The sequence below is a fragment of the Heloderma suspectum genome, chromosome 3 (genome assembly GCF_057233095.1).
Source record: "Heloderma suspectum isolate Gila_16-S chromosome 3, 16-S_ref, whole genome shotgun sequence".
NCBI lineage: Eukaryota > Metazoa > Chordata > Lepidosauria > Squamata > Helodermatidae > Heloderma > Heloderma suspectum.
The window spans coordinates 51,565,462-51,588,035 of NC_139460.1; the positions used below are offsets into that span (position 1 = coordinate 51,565,462).

A 22,574-nucleotide genomic window follows, 5' to 3' on the forward strand; every position below is an offset into this window, starting at 1 on the left:
CAAACATAGAATGGTGTGCCTGTAACCACCTGGTGATTTTGTTGCCTGAACTTCTTTTAGTCCAAAGATTTATAGCCTACCTATCAAATGATCTCCAAGGAGGTTTACAACAGACATAAATAGTTCAAATACAAGCAAGCAACAAATAACTCCACTCTCAAAATGACACGTCCAAAGGGACAGGTTCCTTTAATATTGCTGTGCTGGCAGGGACCTCAGACAAAATCAACCCCCTCCCCCTTTTAGGAAGTGTGCTGCTTGGCATCACACTGTTGTCTCTTAGGGGGTGGAGCTTTTGATGCAGAGATGAGACTGAAAGATGTGGGGTGGTGATGTTAAAGCTTCTCTAGCTCTGGTATTTTTTCTCCTGTCCTTGCATGGTCTGCCAGACATGGGGTGCAAGTGTGTGATAAAATAGTTATCTCAGCAGGCTGTATGTATTGCTTTTCCAATTTAAAAAAAATCATGACAATGGCAAGAACATAAGAGCCATGCTGGATCAGACCAAAGACTCCAGCATTCTGTTTGCACAGTGGCTAACCAGATGCCCATGGGAAGCTGAGAGCAGTACGTGGATGTAACCACCTCCTTCCAGCTCATGTTCCCCATCAACTGGTATTGAACGGCATACAACTTCTGATATTGGAGGTAATACATAGCTATAATACTAGTAGCCATTGATAGCCTTATTTCCTACCTACTTGCCAGGTGATTGGATGGATACTTACCATGTTAAATAGTCATCTGTATTCACCCTCACTAGAGTCTTAGAAAGTGGGAGGTAGAGAATGACCACGTTGGTTTTTCTGAAGGGAAATTCCCAGTTTTAAACACCCCTACTTGTCCAGAATGAGATCCATAAAATTATTTTATTAAGGCGCAGCCCTATGGCCACTAGACGACAACGATACACCCATAGGATTGTTTGGTTTCTGTGAACCGCCTCCCTGCCCCTCCACCGCTGCCTCGTAGGTGGTGCAGATTGTACCTGAGCTCCGCACTCGGAAGAGAAGTGGAGCAGGGCAAAAGGGAGCGTTCCCATGGGCGGGGAGTGCAGAAGTGCTGGTACAGCACTTCCTATGCGTCGTCCGGCCTACCTCTCTGTCCCCGCTCCAAAGTCCTGGGGCTAGGCACCTGAAATCTGTTGTCTAGCTGCCAATGCAGGGCAACCCGAGCACAGAGGAGTAGATCCTCTCTGCACTCCGCTTGCCCTGCATTGGATAGGCAGTTGCCTCCGAGTTTGGAGGCAGCCATCTATCCTGATAGGATTGCTCCCTTATAGTGACTTTTTAAGTAGGTCGGGGTGTGTGATAGCAGCAAAATCTCTCGGGATTTTGCTGCTTTAAATTAACGTAGGAAGAGCCGTGCTTGATTAGACTCAAGGTCTACATATTCCAGCATCCTGCTTACCAAACCCAGATACCATCAGAAAGTCAAGCAGAAGAAACTCTACAGCCCTCTACAGAAAGTGGTATTCCTCCGAATATGATATTAGTCAAATCCACCTTTAAAATCATTTCTAAACTGGCAGCTATTAGTGGGTTGAGGGCTGCTGATTTTGACGTCATGTCTACTCAGTGGATAGTCGCGCAAAACAGACGTCTCCGCCCACCGTTGTAAAGACTCAGCGGAAGCGTCTTCCAAACCGGAAGTAGCCCGAGAAGCGAAACGCCTCGAGGCCCGCAAAGCGTCGCGTGCACTTCTGAGAGGAGCCTCTCTAGCCGCTCCTCTCCCGGACGGAGTTAGGGTGGGAGGACTTAAGCGGCGCCACGGCGCATACTCGGGATACAGTAGCGGGGAGGAGGAGGAGGGGCAAAATGGCGGACGGCAAAGCAGGCGATGTGAAACTGAAGCGACCGCGTCTTGACGGAGGTAAACACGCTGCGCCGTTATGCCCCCCCCCGACCCCCTTTTCTTGCATACGAGGTTCCGGTTGGGAATGTGGGGCCGGTTTGGCTCGGAAGGGTCAGGGTTGGGGGGATGTCGGAGGCGGGCAGGACTTCGAAGGCTTCAGGCATCCTTTTCCACTCTCAAGAGCCCTTTGGACGGCTGGCTCCTTTCTCAGCTTGTTCATGTGCCTCTAGCTGGCTGGGCGCTCTCTCACAAACGAACCCGCGGCCTGGCCGCCCGGACGGGTTCTGACGGTTCGGTCCGTGGGCGGAAGACCCGCGGCTTTCTGCAGGCTCGTCACAGCCCTTTGGTTAGCTGGCTGATGCTGTCTTTCCAGAATGCATCTTGCGGGGGCGTCGTCGTAGTGCATTTCTCCCGCCCTCTCTCTAACATGGTACGGTTGCAGACAGCGCTCAACCTTTCTCCCTCTCCTGATGGGACGAAAGGTTCTAAAGTTATCCTGCCTAAGGCCGCAACAAGGCCTAAGGCCCTATACCTACACACTTACCTGGGAGTAAGTCTCATTGAATTCAGTGGGGCATACTTCTGAGTAAGCATAGATAGGATTGCACACTAAACACGTTGACCTGTACTAGTGTGATGTAATAGTGGCTTTCTTTTTTCGGGAGCATCAATTTGGCCCAGCGTTAGTACAGTTTCATTTCCAACGATGTTAATCTCAATTAATTTAATATTAGTCTTGAATTACTGTAGAAGCTCTGGAGAAGTACAGAGGTGGACAAGCTCATTAGGTTTGTGCTTTTTAAAGAAGAATGCGACTGGCTCAAATTCTTGATGTGTTTTGTTAGTTAATAGAAATATATTTAAAAGATGGGCAATATTAGGGTGGGGGGACCAGCACAGAACTTGTAATACTATGGTGAGAACTACTTTTTGACTTTGTAGTGAGACTTTACTTCTCTGTGCAATATAGTATTGTATATTTCAACTTGTTTTAGTAGATGGTCGCTCTGGCTTACCCAGGGCACGCATCTGTAGGAATTTTAGTATTGTTTAAAGTCAAATCCTGATGTATTTATTTCAGGATGCATAGCTGCACACTGTAGCATAAACTTTTATGCACTTTAGAACTGTGCGGTTTGAAAGGACCCAGATGATTCCAGGTTTCCTAAAGGAGATGAGCTTGGCCCCCTATAAAGGAAGGGGAAAGAAAAAGGCTGAAAAAGTTCAGTTGCATGGCTTCTATACAGTGTCGCGTATCTGTTTTAAAGTGTAATCGATGAGGGAGGCAACTGCTTTGTCACCACAACAAAGATGGACACTGATAACTCAGACCTTAGAAAACACGTGTCTGTGTGTGTGTGTGTGTGTGTGTGTGTGTGTTTTAAAAACAGCTGTTCAGGGATTACAGGAAAAAACAAAAGGAAAAAAATTAGGGGATTTGAATAATTTGTATCTCGATATAACTTCAAAGGAACTTAATTGTCACACTAGCAGAGGAGCCTTTCCTTACTGGTTTCCCTTCACGTGTTGTTACTGAGCAAAGGTAAAATAAAAGTTCTGATTTGGATCCAGATTTAGTGATACCTGCTGAACTCATTGAAATCAGTGGAATTTAAGATTTTAAAGTCAGTGGGTCTACTTTGAGTATGACTAAATCAGGATCCAATCCTCTATTTGCCAAACGAACACCTTTTCGCAGCAAAACTCTGGTGTTGCAAGTAAACAATAACAGTCTTCTCTCTTCCTTCTACATCCTTTACTTTGAGCCAGGATTTGCTAGAAATTTGGTCAGAATTTATTTTTATTGCTCAGGCTCAGCATAAGAGGACATGATAGTCTCTGAGCAGTAGCAAAGTCATAGAATCACAGAATAGTAGGCTTGGAAGGGGCGTACAAGGCCATCGAGTCCAACGTCCTGCTTAATGCAGGAATCCAAGCCAGAGCATCCTTGACAGATGGCTGTCCAGCCTCATCTTGAATGCCTCCAGTGTGGGAGAGCCCACTACCTCCCTAGGGAATTGGTTCCATTGTCGTATTGCTCTAACAGTCAGGAAGTTTCTCCTCATGTTCAGCCGGAATCTGGCTTCCTGTAACTTGAGCCCATTATCCCATGTCCTGCATTCTGGGATGATCAAGAAAAGATCCTGGCCTTCCTCTCTGTGACAACCTTTCAAGTACTTGAAGAGCGCTATCATATCTCCCCTCAGTCTTCTCTTCTCAAGGCTAAACATGCCTAGTTCTTTCAGTCTCTCCTCATAGGGCTTTGTTTCCAGTCCCCTGATCATCTTTGTTGCCCTCCTCTGGACCCTCTCCAGCTTGTCTGCATCCTTCTTAAAGTGTGGTGCCCAGAACTGGACACAGTGCTCCAGATGAGGCCTAACCAGTGCTGAGTAGAGGGGAACTAGTACTTCCCTGGATTTGGAAGCTATGCTTCTATTACTGCAGCCCAAAAGAGCATTTGCCTTTTTTGCAGCCACATCACAATGTTGGCTCATATTCAGCTTGTGATCGACAACAATTCCAAGATCCTTCTTGCTTGTAGTGTGGTTGAGCCACATATCACCCATCTTGTAACTGTGCATTTGGTTTCTTTTTCCTAGGTGCAGAACTTGGCATTTATCCCTATTAAACCTCATTCTGTTGTTTTCTGCCCAGCACTCCAGTCTATCAAGATCACTTTGAATGTTGTTTCTGTCTTCCAAGGTATTAGCTATCCCATCCAATTTTGTGTCATCTGCAGATTTGATCAGTATTCTCTGCACCTCCTCCTCCAAGTCATTAATAAAAATGTTGAAGAGCACTGGGCCCAGGACTGAGCCCTGTGGTACCCCGCTCATTACCTCTCCCCAGTTTGAGAAGATCCCATTGATAAGCACTCTTTGAGTCCGATTCTGTAGCCAACTGTGGATCCACCGGATTGTTGTTTCATCTAGCCCACTTTGAGCTAGTTTGGTCATCAGGATATCATGGGGCACTTGGTTGAAAGCTTTGCTGAAGTAGAGATATATTATGTCCACAGCATTCCCACAGTCTACAAAGGCGGCTGGCTACCTGATCAAAAAATGAGACCAGATTTGTCTGGCAGGATTTGTTCTTGACAAATCCATGTTGGCTTCATAGAATCATAGAATCATAGAATAGTAGGGTTGGAAGGGGCCTACAAGGCCATCGAGTCCAACCCCCTGCTCAATGCAGGAATCCAAGTCAGAGCATCCCTGACAAATGGCTGTCCAGCCTCGTCTTGAAGGCCTCCAGTGTGGGAGAGCCCACCACCTCCCCAGGTAATTGGTTCCATTGCCGTATTGCTCTGACACTCAGGAAGTTTTTCCTGATGTTCAGTCGGAATCTGGCTTCCTGTAACTTGAGCCCATTATTCCGTGTCCTGCACTCTGGGATGATCAAGAAGAGATCCTGGCCTTCTTCTCTGTGACAACCCTTCAAGTACTTGAAGAGCGCTATCATATCTCCCCTCAGTCTTCTCTTCTCAAGGCTAAACATGCCCAGTTCTTTCAGTCTCTCTTCATAGGGCTTTGTTTCCAGTCCCCTGATCATCTTTGTTGCCCTCCTTTGAACCCTCTCCAGCTTGTCTGCATCCTTCTTAAAGTGTGGTGCCCAGAACTGGACACAGTACTCCAGATGAGGCCTAACCAGTGCTGAGTAGAGGGGAACTAGTACTTCCCGGGATTTGGAAGCGATGCTTCTATGAATGCAGCCCAAAATAGCATTTGCCTTTTTTGCAGCCACATCACATTGTTGGCTCATATTCAGCTTGTGATCGACGACAATTCCAAGATCCTTCTCGCTCGTAGTGTGGTTGAGCCACGTATCCCCCATCTTGTAACTGTGCATTTGGTTTCTTTTTCCTAGGTGCAGAACTTGGCATTTGTCCCTATTAAATGCCATTCTGTTGTTTTCTGCCCAGCACTCCAGTCTATCCAGATCACTTTGAATTTTGTTTCTGTCTTCCAAAGTATTAGCTATCCCTCCCAATTTTGTGTCATCTGCAAATTTGATCAGCATTCCCTGCACCTCCTCCTCCAAGTCATTAATAAAAATATTGAAGAGCACTGGGCCCAGGACTGAGCCCTGCGGTACCCCACTCGTTACCTCTCCCCAGCTTGAGAAGGTCCCATTGATAAGCACTCTTTGAGTCCGATTCTGTAGCCAACTGTGGATCCACTGGATCGTTGTTTCATCTAGCCCACTTCGAGCTAGTTTGCTCATCAGGATATCATGGGGCACTTTGTCGAAAGCTTTGCTGAAGTCGAGGTATATGATGTCTACAGCATTCCCACGGTCTACAAGGGAGGTGACTTGATCAAAAAATGAGATCAGATTTGTCTGGCAGGACTTGTTTTTGACAAATCCATGTTGGCTTCGAGTAATCACTGCATTGTTGTCAAGGTGCTTCCAGATGGATTGCTTTATGATCTGCTCCAGAATTTTCCCAGGGATTGATGTCAGACTGACTGGTCTGTAGTTCCCAGGTTCCTCCTTTTTACCCTTTTTGAAGATAGGGACAACGTTAGCCCTCCTCCAGTCATCTGGCACTTCCCCGGTCCTCCATGATTTCTCAAAGAGAATAGACAGCGGTTCTGAGAGCTCTTCTGCCAGTTCCTTTATGACTCTAGGATGCAGTTCATCTGGCCCTGGAGATTTGAACTCATTCAAAGTAATGAGGTGTTCCTTGACCATATGCCTGTCGATCTCAAGCTGCAATCCTGCCCCTTCAGCCTGTACTTCGCCTTTGCCAGGGGGGTCATAGACCCTCTTTTGGGAGAAGACTGAGCCAAAGTAGGAATTGAGCACCTCTGCCTTTTCTTTGTCCTCTGTTATCATTTTGCCATCCTTATTTAATAGCTGAACAACCATTTCTTTCCTCTGCCTTTTACTATGCACGTAGCTGAAGAAAGCCTTTTTGTTGTTTTTAGCATCCCTCGCTAACCTCACCTCGTTCTCCGCTTTAGCCTTCCTGACGCCATCCCTGCAATTCTGTGCTACCTGCCTGTACTCTTCCTTTGTTACTTGGCCTTCTTTCCACTTCCTATATGTGTCCTTTTTTGTTTTCAGGTCATCCCTAAGCTTTTTGTGAAGCCACATTGGCTTCTTCTGTTGTCTTCCACCTTTTCTTCTTGTTGGAATTGTTTGTGATTGTGCCTTGAGAATTTCCTTTTTTAAAAGTTCCCACCCATCTTGGACTCCTTTTCTCGCTAGCATTGCTTGCCATGGGACCTTACTGATCATTGTTCTGAGTTTATTAAAATCAGCTTTCCTAAAATCCAGGGTACGCGTTTGAGTACACTCGGCTTTTGCTTCCCTTAGAACCAAGAACTCAAGTACAACATGGTCGCTTTCCCCCAGAGTTCCTGTAACTGCTACTTTATCCACTAAGTCATCTCTGTTGGTTAGGATCAAGTCAAGGATAGCCGATCCTCTAGTTCCTTCCTCTACTTTCTGTAGGAGGAAGTTATCCGCCACACAAGTCAGGAATTTCCTGGAGGGGCTTCAAGTAATCACTGCATTGTTTTCAAGGTGCTTACAGATGGATTGCTTTATAATCTATAATAATAAAAAGCGCCTTTTTAACTTGCCCAGTAACTATAAGCAATGCTGCATAATCTTCAAATGCCACACAAAAGTCATTTCCAGGCTAGCTTGTCCTAAAGCTGCTGCAGGTATTGTCACAAATGCAAATGACTAATCAGAGTTCACATTACACCTTTCTCTGTAGCTTAACCACAAAGCAAGGGAAAAAGAAAACTGAAAGATAAGAACTCCTTCCAAAGATAGTACTACTCTCCCAGAGCACAGACAATCTGCTGACTCTTGAGTTATCTTTTATTTCCTGGGTCTTGGTTCTTGCAGAACAAAGCAGGAGGCTTCTGGAAAGAGAGGGCTGGCTTGACAATTAGGGAAAGTTCAATTAGTACTGAACTAAGCATGTCAATGGATTTTTGTTTCTAAAGGGCCAGATGTGTGCTTGGGAATATGCTGCAAGTCAGACCCCATGTGGTCTCCTGAGAGCAAGACCCTAAATGGCTTAGGGCCAACATAATTAGAGACCATCTCTTTCCTTATATCCTGTTACAATCTGATATCCACTGCTTGTGCTCTCTTACTGTGCATTAGGTTCAGTCACAACACATAAAGAGATGCATTCCCCCCCCCTCCATTTTGAAATTCCCATTGGCCATGAGTTTGGCAAGTTACAAGTAACCTTCTGGAGGTGTTAGGTCTACCTGTTTAGGCTATTCTTTGGAATGTAGGGCTAAATCAGGAAGAATATTGCAATTCTTAACTGCCTTGAGGTTTCCTTTTTCTGGGTGGAACAGTGTATCCTGAAAATAAAAACATTATTACAATGTGTGGTGCTGAGTTTTCATCCATTGATGCAGACAATGTTTTAAGAAAGCATCATTAAGTGTGAACTTCTGTATGAAATTCAGATTTCAAGCTTTTCTTAAAAGGTTGATTATTAAGGCTTTCCAATAAATTGAATTATTTTCTTGAAAGAGGTTAACTGCTGTCCATTTCAGGTACTCTGACAGTGCAATCCTATGCAAGTCTAATCAGAAGTAATTGAATTCAGTGGAACTTACTCCCGGATAAGTGAGTATAGGATTACAGCATTAAATCCAAATTGTGATCCCAGCCATTTTTACTCAAAAGTAAATCCTACTGAATTCAATGGGACTTGCTGGTACGTGTGCTTAATGTAACCTTGAGTGAAGAATGTGTGGTTTCTAAAGAAAGGCCCTTGTGGACAGGTAGTTAGGCAAGTATTATGATTCAGCAACAATGGCAAACACTTATCCAGAGGATTGCTAGTGAGAGTGCAGTGCATGAGTGTATTGGGCAAGTATGAGGTTGGTAAAGTACCTTAAATAGTTGGAGAGACAGACAAATAAATTAAAGTCAGCTTTGTTGTTCAGTTGTTAAGTCGTGTCTGACTCTTTGTGACCACATGGACCATAGCACGCCAGGCCTTCCTGTCCTCCGCTCTCCCGGAGTGTGCTCAGGTTCATATTCATTGCATCGGTGATGCTATCTAGCCATAAAAGTCAGCTTACTAACTAAATAAAATGAATGAGCTTTTTAAGTCATAGGTGTTTGAGAAGCTTCTTTTCCTGCTGGTTGAGACTTAATAACCATTAATTCAGTTCTTTACAAATTTAATTTATGGCCTGAGACCTTAATGAATACCTTAATTTTTCTCAAGTGATTTCTTGAAGTGGCTGATAGAGAAAGAACTCTTGCCATAAACACACATTATGACTTCACTTTTGCTTGCACTAATTCTCTTTATTCTAAACAGTTCTCTACTGATGGCTCAGTATTCAGTTCCACAATGATTACGAAACTGTCAAGGACCATGATGTTTTTCCATTCCCTACCCCACCCCCACATCAAACCTAAACCATGTATTGTTATTTCTTTTGTAATGGTGGCCAGATATTTAATCCATGTTCCCATCTCTGAACGCATGAAAAGTGCTATATAAATGCAAGTACTATATCTTTGAAAGGTCAAGCTGTTTTTAAGCTGAACGTCTTAAATAACCATTCCAGAAGTCACACACAAAGCAAAGTGTGTTGTTCAAAAGCAAAACTTCTAAAGAAAATTTCAAAAACCCATAACACCGTAATACCTTTATTAGGCAAACTGTAAGGTCACAAAATACCATGCCAGGTTTCGAGTTCTCAAAAACTCTTTAATCAGACAAAGATGGTAAATAAAGCCACAAAAAAGCCTGAGGAGGGGAAAATGGCTGATGTCCAAGCCATGGAATCTGCAGTTGGTTACAGTCTTAATATGGAAAGTGGATGGAGACTGCAGACATTCAAATTCATCCCTAGCAGTTACAGAGATGGTTTTAGGTTGTATTTACAACCAAGAAACAAACACAATGGTTGACCCTGCCCCCTGCACCCCAGTTTAGAAATCTAAAATCCAGCTGTTACTCAGTCTCTATCCTTAGGTGTAACACATAAATAGAGAGAAACTAGACTATGTTTATATTAACAACCTGGAGATAATTTTAGATGGTTTCTGGATTTAAAAAAGTCAGTGGAAGACAAATTAGGTAGCTTTATCTGTAGCTATTTGCTTTTTGTTGAAACAGACCAAGGGTTCTGTGACACATTAAATGAAGAACTTTATAGTGGCATAAACATTTGTGGTTTAGAAAACAATGTTAAAATTAACAGTTTAAGGGTGCAATCCTATCAAGATAGGCGGCCGCCTCTGAACTCGGAGGTGCCCGCCTATCCAAAGCAGAGCAGGAGAAGCACGGAGGGGATCGTTTCTTCCACAATCCACCTGCCCTGCATTTTTGGCTAGACAGCCCACTGCAGCTATGTAGCCGCAGAAGCACGGAGCGGGGAAGGAGGCTGCTGTTACAACACATAGGATGTGTCATACCAGCATTTTCGCCCTCCCCGCCCTGGGATGCCCCCAGCCATGCCCCTTTTTGGCTGCTCTGCACTCCTCTTGCAAGTGTGGAGGATGGGGGTGGGAGGTCGGTTCCCGGAAAACAACATATCCTATGGCCGTGTAGCGGCCATAGGATTGCTCCCTAAGCTGCTGGTCTTTAAGTGTCAGAGGAATCTATAGTTTAAGATAAGGCACAGTGATGAATGTAGATGGGAACTGTTTAAAACTGTACCTTTAAATTATTCCAAAAGAGCATGTGTATAAAATATGTACTCTCTTTTGATCTGAACAGCCCTTGCAGTTGCTATAATGGTGTCATGCACCTCCAAGACTTTCATTTCAATATTTTTGTGTTTAACTGAAGATTTTGTCTGCATTAGTCAAATGATTGGAGCTCCCTTTACTATATGTCTATGTCCTTACAGTGTACTCTGTATAAACAGTTGTGGAGGCGCTGACACTGTAAGTGCAAAAGTCTCCTCTGCATAACAGTGCTTTATGAGGTTGCTGCTCCCATCAGTCCACTCAGTAAAAATAGCTCATCTTGGTAAGTTGTTTCGACTTCACCAGGACCTGAAGAAGAGGCAGAAAAACCTGTGAAAACTAAGACTGTTTCTTCCAGTAATGGAGGGGAAAGCTCGAGTCTCAGCATGGAGAAGCAGGCAGCTGATGAAGAAGCTGAAGACTTCTCAACAAAGCCTGCTCCTGCCAAAATGTCCAAGTTTGGGTTTGGCATTGGCACACAGATTTCAAAGAAACCACCTACAATATCCATCAAACTTGGAGCAAATGTAAGCTGTTGGAAAGTTTTATTGTAAATTATAAAATTGTAGTGTTCGCATCTTATTTTAAAAGGGGGGATGCTAGTTAATATAAATAAAACTTAAAAATCCTTTCAAATTAATTAGTCCATAAATATTTGGAATAATTTACTATCACAAAGTTCTGATAATTGCTGGAAGATATTTGTGGATATGGTATTTGCTTGGAACACTGATAAATTGATGACTTCTATTCTGACAAGTATTATGGAAGTGTGATAGGTACTGAATAGCCAACATGTAGCAAAATAATACCATAGTTCCATGTTATGATGGTAACAGATGCATACAGTAACAATTACTGTATTCTTAATACTTGTGCCTTGATTAAAGGTACAGGAATTCATAGTTTGGGATCCAAAGAACAGCTTAGTCTTAAGGGGCTTAAGTAATAAAAATAATAATTATAAAGTGTATATTTCACCTTTTAATAGCCAATCATCTTTCCCAGAGAGGCTTGAAAAACAATACCCCCCATTAAAAAACCCGTAACATTTTAGAGTTCTTTGTGAACTCTAAACATGGGTAGGGGTGATCTGGTAAACATTGTTTACTTGGACTTCCAAAAGGTTTTTGACAAAGTCTCTCACGAAAGTCTCCTAAGCAAACTTAGTACTGTTAAGAATTGGTAACTGGTTAAACAAAGAAAGCAAAGTGTAGGAAGAACTGATCAGGTATTGCAATGGAGGGATGTAAACAGTGGGGTCCCCCAAGGATCTGTATTGGAACCGGTGCTTCTTAATTGGTTCATAAATAATCTGGATGTGAGTGAGTAGTAAGGTGGCCAAGTTTGCTGGTAGCACCAGATTATTTACGGTGGTTTAAACAAAAAGGGACAGCGAAGAGCTCCAAAAGGATATCTTCAAACTGGGAGAATGGGCATTAAAATGGCACATGGAGTTCAGTGTAAGCAAATATAAAGTGATGCACTTTGGGGTAAAAAAATCCTAACTTCACATATATGCTGTTGGGATTTAACCTGGTGGTGGTGGTGGCTGACTAAAAAAGAGATCTTGGGGTTGTGCTAGATAGCTCAGTGAAAATGTTGACCCAGTGTATGGCTGCTGTGAAAAAGGCAAATTCCATGTTGGGCACAATTAGAAAATGAATTGAAAATAAAACTGCCAGTATTATAATACTCTTATACAAATCTGTGGTGCAACCACACTTGGAATACTATGTACAGTTCTGGTCAAAAAAAGGATGTTATAGATTTGGAAAAAGTGCAGAAAGGGGCAACTAAAATGACCAGGGGACTGGAGCAAACTCTGTGAGGAAAGGTTATAATGCATAGGGCAGTTTTAACTTAGAAAATAGGCAAGTAAGGGGAGACATGATAGAGGTGTATAACATTATGCATGGTGTGGAGGAAATAGAGGTTTTTCTCTCTCATAATCCCAGAACCTGGGATCATCCCATGAAGCTGTTTCCGGAGAGATTCAGTATAGATAAAAGGAAGTATTTCTTCACACAGTGCATAGTTAAACTATGGAATTCACTACCACAAGATGTAGTAAAAGGGGGATTAAACAAATTCATGAAGGTTAAGGCTATTAATGGCAGCTGGTCATGATGGCTATACGTTATTTCCAGTAATCAAAGGCAGTATGCCTTTGTGGGCCAGTCGCTGGGGCACACTAGCAGAAGAGTGCTGTTGCACTTGTCCTGCTTGTGGGCTTCCCATAGGCATCTGGTTATGAACTGGTGTGAAATGCTGGATTAGATAAGTCCCTGGGCAGATTGAGCATGGCTCTTTTTCTATTCTTAAAATAATAATCACACACACACACACACACGCACACACTATAATACAGGAAAAAGCTCCAGTCAATAAAAACTCACAGCAGTTTAAAATAATTAAAATCTTCCAGGCTCCCAGTTCTTAAAAGCCTGGTATTTGCCAGGCACCAAAATGATAGCAAAGTTGGCACAGCGCAGGCCTTGCTGAGGAGGACATTCTAGAGGAGATGCATTACCACTGAAAAGGCTGTCTTCCTAGTTGCCGCTTGCCTGCCTTGGTGGCGGGAGAAAAGCCTGACGTGTAGATCTTAGTACTCAGGCAGCTTGTTCCAGGGGATGTTCCAGCAGTTATCTGGTTCCTAAGCTGTGTGGGGCTAGTCCAGCTGTATTATCTGATGTCTTTTTTTTTTTTCCAATGGGTGGCCTTTGGACCATATTGAACCCCCCTGTTTCAAAAGCAGTTTCCATGCAGCCAAAGTAGATATGTGGAGACTATATTGTTCAAGAATGTCTAAAGCCACTCTAGGCTCATGGAGCTAGCTTTAAGGTTCTTTGATATTTGGCCTTTAATTACAGAGGCAGTATTGTAAGGCTTCTAAGGTAAATTCTGTCATATGGGAGCAATGTACTTTAAATCACAACCTTGCATTTAAATTCCTTCCCTCAATAAAATGCAGTCTCTGTTCTATTTCAGAAACCTAAAGAGCCTGCTCCAACCCTAGCTCCAAAAACGCTTTCTGTAGCCGCAATCTTCAACGAAGATGAAGATGTAAGTAATATCTCATAGAACGGAGAAGTATTGTGTTCTTTGGCTTAACTAGGTACAGGAAAGAGGGAGTTTTAAATGTGCTGCTAGTACGCCACAGCCAAACTGGCGTAGGATTTTCCTAAAGTACAAAACGTGTAAATGCCCTTTTCAGGGCTCTAAGCATTTGGTTGTCCATCTGTCTTAAGAAATTTGGCATTTACCCTATAATGTGCATGGGGCTGGCACATTGTAGGAATTTCAAGTATCTTTCTAACCTCATTGATAGGGATGTATGAATCCCCTACCTGCCAATCCTGGGGGGGTCCGCGAGAGAGGGGAGGCGATCTGTTCCTCTCCCTGGAATCCTCGCCGGCCGGCTCGGTGGTGATTCCACGGAGCCACCAGCCGGCTCCAAAGCTCCAGCCATACGGCCGCCATGCCGTATCGCTGGCTGAAGGGGACTTGACTGACTGCGGATGCAAATGCTGTCCAGGACGCCATTTGTGGCCGTAAAGGCCTTAGTTTACAGTAAATGCAGCCATTTGCGTTCGCAGTCAGTCCCCTTCAGCCAGCAATACGGCATGGTGGCCGTATCGCTGGCAGTCTGGAGCCGAAGGATCAGGCAGCTTGAAGAGGGTTCCGTGCGGAGGCGGAGGTAAGTCTTCTGTTCCGCCACGGACTCTTGGGGGGGGGGGTGGATTCTTTAGAATCCGGCCTCAGTGGAGTCCGTGGCGGAATTTTCCGCCATCCCTACTCATTGATCTTTTTCAAACTTTCTAATGGAGATTGTTTTTTCAATCTTCTACTGAAAACTGATCATCCCTGCCTCCCTTTGTGTGTGAAGCAGTACCCATCTGTTCTGAATATCTGAGCCTGAATATCTGCATCTAAATAGGATTGTGGGGATGGAAGAAATGTAAAGCCTAGGTGTGTTTGGGGTGTGTATGGGGGGACTGGTTCTGTTTAGGGTTTTTTTTAATGAGGGAGACTGTGATACTGGCAATAACATTGACAGAGCTTTGTGTTCAAGGAGCCTGAGAATAAAAAAGGCATGTGGGGCAGGGGAATGTCAGGAAAAACTACCCATACACACATCACATCTCCCCCCCCCCCCAGTAACTGATGCCTCTAGCTATAGAGCTGAATTTGCCTGCTTCCTTCAAAATGCAAGTATGAAGATTTACTTGTGAACTTTAGTTTGAATAAGGCTTGTAATATATTACATTCTTGAGGCATCATGCTTCGATTTCATAGGCCATTGACAGTTTGACTATAACAGATTAGAATTTGTGACTATTTTCTTGACTTCTTTTTTTAAATAGAGTGAACCTGAAGAGATGCCTCCAGAAGCTAAAATGCGCATGAAGAACATTGGAAGGTAGAGTAGCTCATCATGTAAAAAAGAAAAATGAAGGTGGCAGAAAATGTTCAACATGGTGGTAGTTTGGAAGTATATGGAAAGTAGAAAACATAATAGCTTTTGTAGTTTTGCTTTCTACAACAATGAGAAAAATAGTTGCAGAAAGTTTTCTTAGCTACAGCCAAAGAGTTAAATCCAATGTTAGAGTAGGCCTGTTGAAATGAATGGGTTGTAAGTGAGTCATGACTAACTTAAGTCCCATTCACTTCAAGGGGTCTACACTAGGTAGGACTAACATTGGATTTAACCCAAATCTTTTCTCTCCTCCCTTCCCCCCGTGTCGTTCTCATCTCATATCGACTTCACTGTTGTTTTTTAGTAACTGATGTGATTCCGCTGGTTCATAATGATCCAGTACCTGAGGCTTTTTGAAACCTCGTCTAGAAAAAGAGTTTAGCATGCTGAATAGTCTGTTACCAATTTATCATAGGGAGCTGCCTTCTTTTGAGTCACATCATCGGTCCATCTAGCTCAGTATTGTCTTGTCTACACCAGTGTTCCCTGATTTGGTGCCCTCCAGATGTGTAGGACTACAGCTCCCATCATCCCTAGCCAGCATACCCACTGGTCATATAGAGGGCACCAGTTTGGGGAAGGCTGGTCTTCACCGATTGGCAGCGGTCTCCCAAGGTTTCTAACAGAAGCCTTTTCCCTTCAACAGTATGATAAATACAGCGAGATTCTTAATATTCCTTTCTTTCCTGATGCATTTTTTTAGTGAGACCCTTAACTGTTTTCTATATGCCCTATCACCACATAGTATTCAATTTCAATGTTTTATTACGTTAGAATAATTAAGGCCACAGTCCTGTCTGGATAGTTGCCAAGCTCCTAAATCAGAGGCTACTGACCATCCTGTGCAGGACAGTTGGAGCACAGAGGGGATCCTCTCTGCCATGCTCCGACTGTCCTGCATTTTTGCCTAGACGGGCAATTTTGCCATCCAGGCGTGGCTGAAGGGTGGGGTGGGGTGGGGAGCTGGAGCTGGATACCTGCTAGGAAGCTGCGTAAAGCAGCTTCTGCAGTCTTGTCCCCTCCCCACCCCCAGGACCGCCCACTTTACCCCCTCTCCTCTCATGGAGAGAGCCGTGGCTACTGGCTACAGCGGGGAGGGAGAGGGCAGCATGGTTTCTGTGAAACGAGACTGGAGCCTTGGCTCCTACCTCGGTTCCGAGAAACCAAACAATCCTATGGCCCTCTAGACAGTGTCTAATGGCCATAGTATTGCTCCATAACTTAATGAATTTTGCCACCAATTGCTGCTTTGTAGTATCATAGGAGACCTACTTTAATACATGTTTCCCATTATGAGAGTAATTCTAGAGAGGCATATTTGAATCTGTCTGGTAACATTGGCCGTGACCAATGTGGTGGTGTGTTTTTGTTTTTCTATACTACTGAAGATACCTGATGTTATAGACTGTATGTTGTGTGTGTTAAAGACTCTAAACTTGAATATGAAACTGGCAAAGTTAACCATTTGCTTTTGTTCATTTATCACAGGGATACTCCAACTTCAGCAGGACCAAATTCTTTCAACAAAGGAAAGCATGGGTTTTCTGACAACCAGAAGCTGTGGGAACGGAACATAAAATCTCACCTTGGAAATGTCCGTGAACAAGAAGACTAGTTGTGTATTGAGATCTGGGAGCTGGGAAATGGAAGGGTATGATATTAAAGGAACGGTTTCTCTTTTAAAGAGTGGTATAAGGCTATTTTGGGTGCCACTTTTAAACATTTCTAGTGGTGCACAAAAATGAGTTTAAAAGTAGAGGTAATTTATGTTTTGTATACAGATTTCAAAGCATTTGCTAATTTTGTAGCTTCGTGCAATTAATTTCACAAGGTTATGGAAAATAAAGACATTGGAAGTGGTACCTTTTTAAAGAATTTTCTTTTTACAACTATTCTTATATGAAGACAGAGAAAAGGTTACTGTCTCTTTAATCGGCTTAAGTTAAATGCTACTGCACTCAAACTTCCAGCTCCTCCTCTGTAATAAGTGAATTGCTTGTCTCCTTAAGGCTACTTTTATAGAAACCGAACAGTGCTATACATAAAGTCTTGCTAGACTATTTGGCGTTCTAGTCAGCAGAAAACCTGTAAATGAGACTAATGCAAAAGTCATTTAGTATGTTTAAACCTTCACAAACTAGGCTTCTGGCTGTGGTAGCTTAGCTCTATAATCCTGTTTTCAAACTTTGTGTAATCTCTGTTAGAAATGAGTCTTGCGTGTGTATAAATATTAGAAAAAGTCTAACAAAGATTCATAACAAAGGTAAATTCGTATTTTTGGCGTTTTTGTAATCATGAGTCCTGACCAGTGCTTGTTAATGGATCTTTGTCAACTTGATTCATGCAGTTACTATCAACACAAAAAGGCATTACCAAAAGGATGACCATACTTTTATCATGTTTTAGTTGGGTTTCAATATTTTCCATAATCCCTTAAGAGGAATAGAAGCCACACACAAATAAACTAGTAGATGCTTACTGAGGTGCAGAAATTAGAAACGTGCTTCCATATTTTGATGGCTTAACACTTTACTTTATATGCTAGAAGAGCTTTCTCCTAATTTTTAATTAAGGGACACTATCAGATTTAAACTTAACTATTTAACCCACATTAATACAGCTATTAAATAGTGATTGGTAGAATGTACACATAACTTTTCACTTTTATCTCTGGATGTTTTACACTTCCTATTGCTGGAACAATGTTGATAGATAATTTCTTCTTTTAGTAGTAGTGTTTTATAGCAGAAGCAGAATTCTGTTAGCCCTAATGTACCTAGAAGCGTATAAACACACTTGAGGTCTTTTCAGCAGGATTTATGCAATTTGGGTACTTTGGGGATTAGGTAGTATCAGCAGCCACTACTGACAGGTCTAGTGGAAACAGATAAACACTTCTGAAACTGTCTGTGGGTCTAAATTAGCTGATAGTGTCTGGTAAAACTGCAGCTTTCAGCTGCATGGTAGAGTTGAGTTGCAAATCATGAACATATTCCAGATTAGAGCTTTGACCATGTAGACTTTTGTGTTTAAGTTCCAAACATATTTGTATTTTGGTATCTGTATGTGAATTTTTTGTCTGCAGTTAAAAACCTGTAACTTATATTTTCTTTAAAGGCTCTGTTATAAACATAAGAAATGTAAAAGTTATTTCTTTCTCTAAAGCTGCAGTTGAGCTACTTGTGAAAGTTCAAGACTTTAAAAAACTGTTGACTCACCTTGTTGGCTCCTTATCATTGAAGCCAATGGCACAAAACTCTTAACTGACCTTTATGTAAACAAAAGTATGTCACAGGGAACCATTTACAGGCTTAAAAACAAACCCCCTTCAACCTATTAGCTAGTGCCTTCTTAGATGATCTGGATAATTAGTTGCCTGGGATTTTTCAACTCTGGGTGCTTATTGTCTTACACATGTGTTTGTTTTCAATATCCTTATTCTCAAAACCATGAAAAGGTACATGCATCCTGTGACTCAGGCCTAAAACTGCTAGTCTTTTGAAGTTTCACAGTTGTATTCGTAAGAATTTTTCAAAGGAGAAAGGAAGAGTCTTGAGTGTTTTCAAGGATTCATTTTAAGCTGGAGATGCACACATGGGAAGGAAAAAGTGTAACTTTTTATTGAGCTTTGCCTGTGCTGATGTATAATCTTTAGATACAGACTCTAGTTGCTGAGGCTATTGTTTAAGGATAAAAACTTGTCAAGTGAAACTAGATTCCATGTGAAGTTCACGTATTGTAAGCAAAGGAAGTTGTTTGTATACTTGTTTATCAAGTCAACTATGAGAACACAAACTGTTTTTAAAAAAAGTTTTGCCTATGCCAGTGTTTCCTTGTGCACACAAACATCTCGTTTTCCCTGTAAGGCTAAAGCTTATCAGTTAAAATTATCAAGGAAGTCAATAATGGGTTGTATGCAGACATAGTCATACTTTGGGTAGACCTGCTGAAATCAGTGGGACCCATGTTAATCATGACTAACTTAACTGCCATTGATTTTGAAGAGTCTGCTCTAAGTAAGTCTGGATCCAACCCATAGTCTTACTATTTGGTGATGAAAGCAGGATAGGAGTTTCTTAATGTTGCTGTGGATTACTGCAAGGTTTGCATAGTATGAACTCTGCATTCAGTTGTGTCTTGAAAATATTTTGAGGTAGATAAGATATAAGAAGCGCTCTAAGAACTTGCCTTGATTACAGAAAGCATCAGTGACAACATATGTTTCGCTTAAGCCTGCTTGTTCTTTCAGTACACTGGGAAACTCATCACCATATAATGACAGTATTACTTCTACAAAGGCAGAAATTACCATCACTGTCTGGGTCCTTGCTATCAGAACTTCCTCTTAGTGTAGAACTGTTTTTTAAATAAGAGTTCTGGAGAGCCCTAGGTTTCCTAAACGAAATTAGTAGTGACAGAAAACAATCTTGAACATTTGCTTGTCTTCCATTACTGATCCTGCCTCTGCTGCGTGCAGCCACTGGAAAGCTTTGGATGCATTTCAACTAGCAATTCCATTTCTGGTGGTGAGACCCAACAGGTCTGCCACTGTCCTCCATGAACTGATCTTTAGAAGCTCCTCAGTATGTAGGAGTCCATAATGAGTCTGTGGATAGGGCTTCCCAAAAACCAGGAATGGGGAATGTGTGGCCCTCCAGATGTTGTTGGATTGCAACTCCCATGATCTCTCACAATTGTCTATGCTGCCTAGAGCTAATGGGAATTACAGTCCAGCAACATCTGGAGGCCCACACATTCATCACCACCACTACTGCTGAAAATGATCTGAAAGTCACTGCTGTAAGAGGAATTGATCTGCTTGGAGGAGAGCTGTTACTACGTAAGTCAAAAATATTTTCAGTGTTACTCTATCCAGTACAGCTAAGGTATGGATGGGAGTTGCAGTCTAGCACATCCGGAAGGCACCAGGTTGGGTTAAAGCTGTTCTAAGAGAGAACCCTGCCTTTCAATATGAAAATTGTTTTCTATATATAACTTGTCAACAGTTAAACAAACCATTGAAATTAGCAAAGTAGCAAAAACAGCTGAGGGCTGGTAAGTATTATTCCATGTAATCAAATAGCACAAGGATAGGCTCTCAACCATCCTCTTTCAGGAATCTTATGGTGTGAGCCCACTTATTCCTGTTCCGTTGTGCCTGGTTGTTTTGTCTCCAAATCTAAAATGGGGTTCATGCTGCCAGTTCAGCAACCTTGGCTTTGATTTGTTACACATAGGCAGGTTGAAGCAGAGCTTGCTTTGGCAAAATTAGAAGTTTCAGTAATCAAGCTGCATTACTGTTTTCTGCATCTGTCTTAATACTGAAATGCCATCTTGTTTCTAGAAAGTGTACTTGGGAGGGGAAATGTGAGAAATAATGTAATACTGGTAAAATATTTGAAAAAGGCAGCTGCTGTAGAAAGTTGTTTTGAACTTGCTGTACAATTCCAGAAGTTGGCACTGACACTGCAACTTCAGTATTGCCAAAAAGTTCAGCTCTGGCTGTTGAGTACATATGTGAACTACAACTATCTTTAACATGTTTATATAGAAGTATAGCTGTAGAAGTTAGATATAAACAGAGCCTGGAAATTGATGTGAATATATAAAGTTCTTCCTCTGTATACAACATGAATTTCACAGTAAGCATATTGCTGGGCTATCTATAAATCTTAACATGATTATACTATAGTCAGTATGCCCTCAAAGTGCAAACACCCTAGTGAGATGTCAAGGTTTGAGGCACAAGTGCAAATGTGACTAGCCTGTTTCCCTGAGCTATTAAATAGTAAAAACAAAAACACTCACTGCTTATGATGACCGCTATTTAAATAGTTGGTTTTTTGCCATGTTTACAGGAATATTAACATTTTATTTTCCAATGGGCAACAAAAGACTTGCGCCTCACAGAGAGTTGTGGACTTCATTAACAGGGCTCCTGTATTTCTAAGAATTGTGCTGAAAAGACCTCACATAAACCTAGCACTCCATATGTGTACTGTAGTAGTGACTAGAAATGCTGTACATACAGAAAGTTTGACTTGTGTAAATGCCCATAAAGAGCTGGACATAGCTCCCCTACTTAAAAAAAGCAGGTGCCCTGTTTCCTACCACCACCACCCCATTTCATAAGGAGATCCATTACAGTATCATAATTTAAGTTTACTTTGATTAAAATTGAAGTACAAAGCACACTTCTCCCAGTCATTATTACTTGCACATGAGAAAACCAAATACATTCTGCAGGCTTCCATCTCCCACTCCAATATTTAAAATTCAGAAGCGCCAGTATCTGTTTTTTATCTATGTCAGTAGTGATTTGATGCAGCTTTCAGAATTCAAACATGCTGATTTTCAGTTAAGCCAGAATTTAATGTAGTTGTCTTGGAGCAACTTGCTAGATCTTAGCAATGTGTTTATTACAATAATGGCAGCTATTTAATCAAAATAGGGAGCAAGTTTGAGTTTCCTAGAATGCTTCTTCAGACTCTATAGTTAGCAAAATACAATGCTGGAGTGGGGGTGGAATGATGAACTACCTTACAAACCAATATCTCCCCCCACCCTTTTTCCCCCCTGGCTGGATGTTAATAAAAATTAAGTTCTGGGGAACACAGAAGCTTGCTCACTACTTTGTGACATTGCAGTTTCTCCTAATAAAAGGTTTAAATAAAATAAATCAAAGGGCTGAAATCCAAATCAATTGCACAAATATAACAGGCTCTGAACTAGTAAGACATATCAAGGCATTTTTACAGTTATGAAATTCCTTCCCCAGGAGATCTAACAGACCCACATTATTGCAATCTGGAAGATTAAAAATGCATTTGGGAATCTGTTAATGTTTTGCCTTCGATTATTTGTATTTTTTTGCTAATGTAAACTGGCTTGAGGGCCTCTTAGAAGGGAATAAACATTTTAATTACCAAAACAAGATTAAAAACACACAGCCATAAGCCATTTTGAAAAGATGATCCAAAGCAAGCAAGAGGAAGTTGGGGGAGGGAAGTTAGCTATAGCTATTCTTAGTTAGAGCGAATGTTTTGTAGTTACATATTACAGAGTAAGGAGTTGTGCCAACAGGATGGATATCTAGGTATTGTGATTTTTTCCAGAGATGCTAAACCTGTGACTAAAGCCCTTGTTTTCTCTATTATTGGCAACGTGTCTGGCTTGGAGTGAGGTTTTTACCTCCAGGAAGAATGATTGGAATATAATAGCTCTACTAGAAGCTCCCTCCTCACCTTACTCCAGCAACTGGCAGAGGTCCACAAAGCAGCTGGATTTGCCCCTGGGGGAGGACTGTTTTGAGGCATGATATCCCCCATCCTGTCTCTCCTAATCTTATCACCATCTATCACCTCCCCTTTGGTTCCCTTACCAATCTGCTTCCATTATCACTCTACATTCTTCCCCACATTCTTGGCAGACAACACACGCCCTCTTTTTCTTTCTGTATACCAGTTGCTGGAGAACATGAATGAGAGGGTGCTATTGCACTCATGTCCTACTTGTGGGCCTCTCACAGGCAGCTTATTGGGGA

At 42.2% G+C, this 22,574-nt stretch overlaps 1 protein-coding gene across 1 annotated transcript; it reads left to right on the forward strand.

The window, feature by feature from the left end:
* The first annotated feature begins 1,795 nt into the window (after window positions 1–1,795).
* Window positions 1,796–21,983, forward strand: PCNP (PEST proteolytic signal containing nuclear protein). Its single transcript, XM_084843268.1, has 5 exons — window positions 1,796–1,872; window positions 10,858–11,078; window positions 13,543–13,617; window positions 14,919–14,974; window positions 16,520–21,983. Exons 1-5 carry the CDS (start codon window positions 1,818–1,820, stop codon window positions 16,644–16,646), a joined length of 534 nt encoding a protein of 177 aa, XP_084699394.1. The 5' UTR covers window positions 1,796–1,817; the 3' UTR covers window positions 16,647–21,983.
* The last annotated feature ends 591 nt before the right edge of the window (window positions 21,984–22,574 follow it).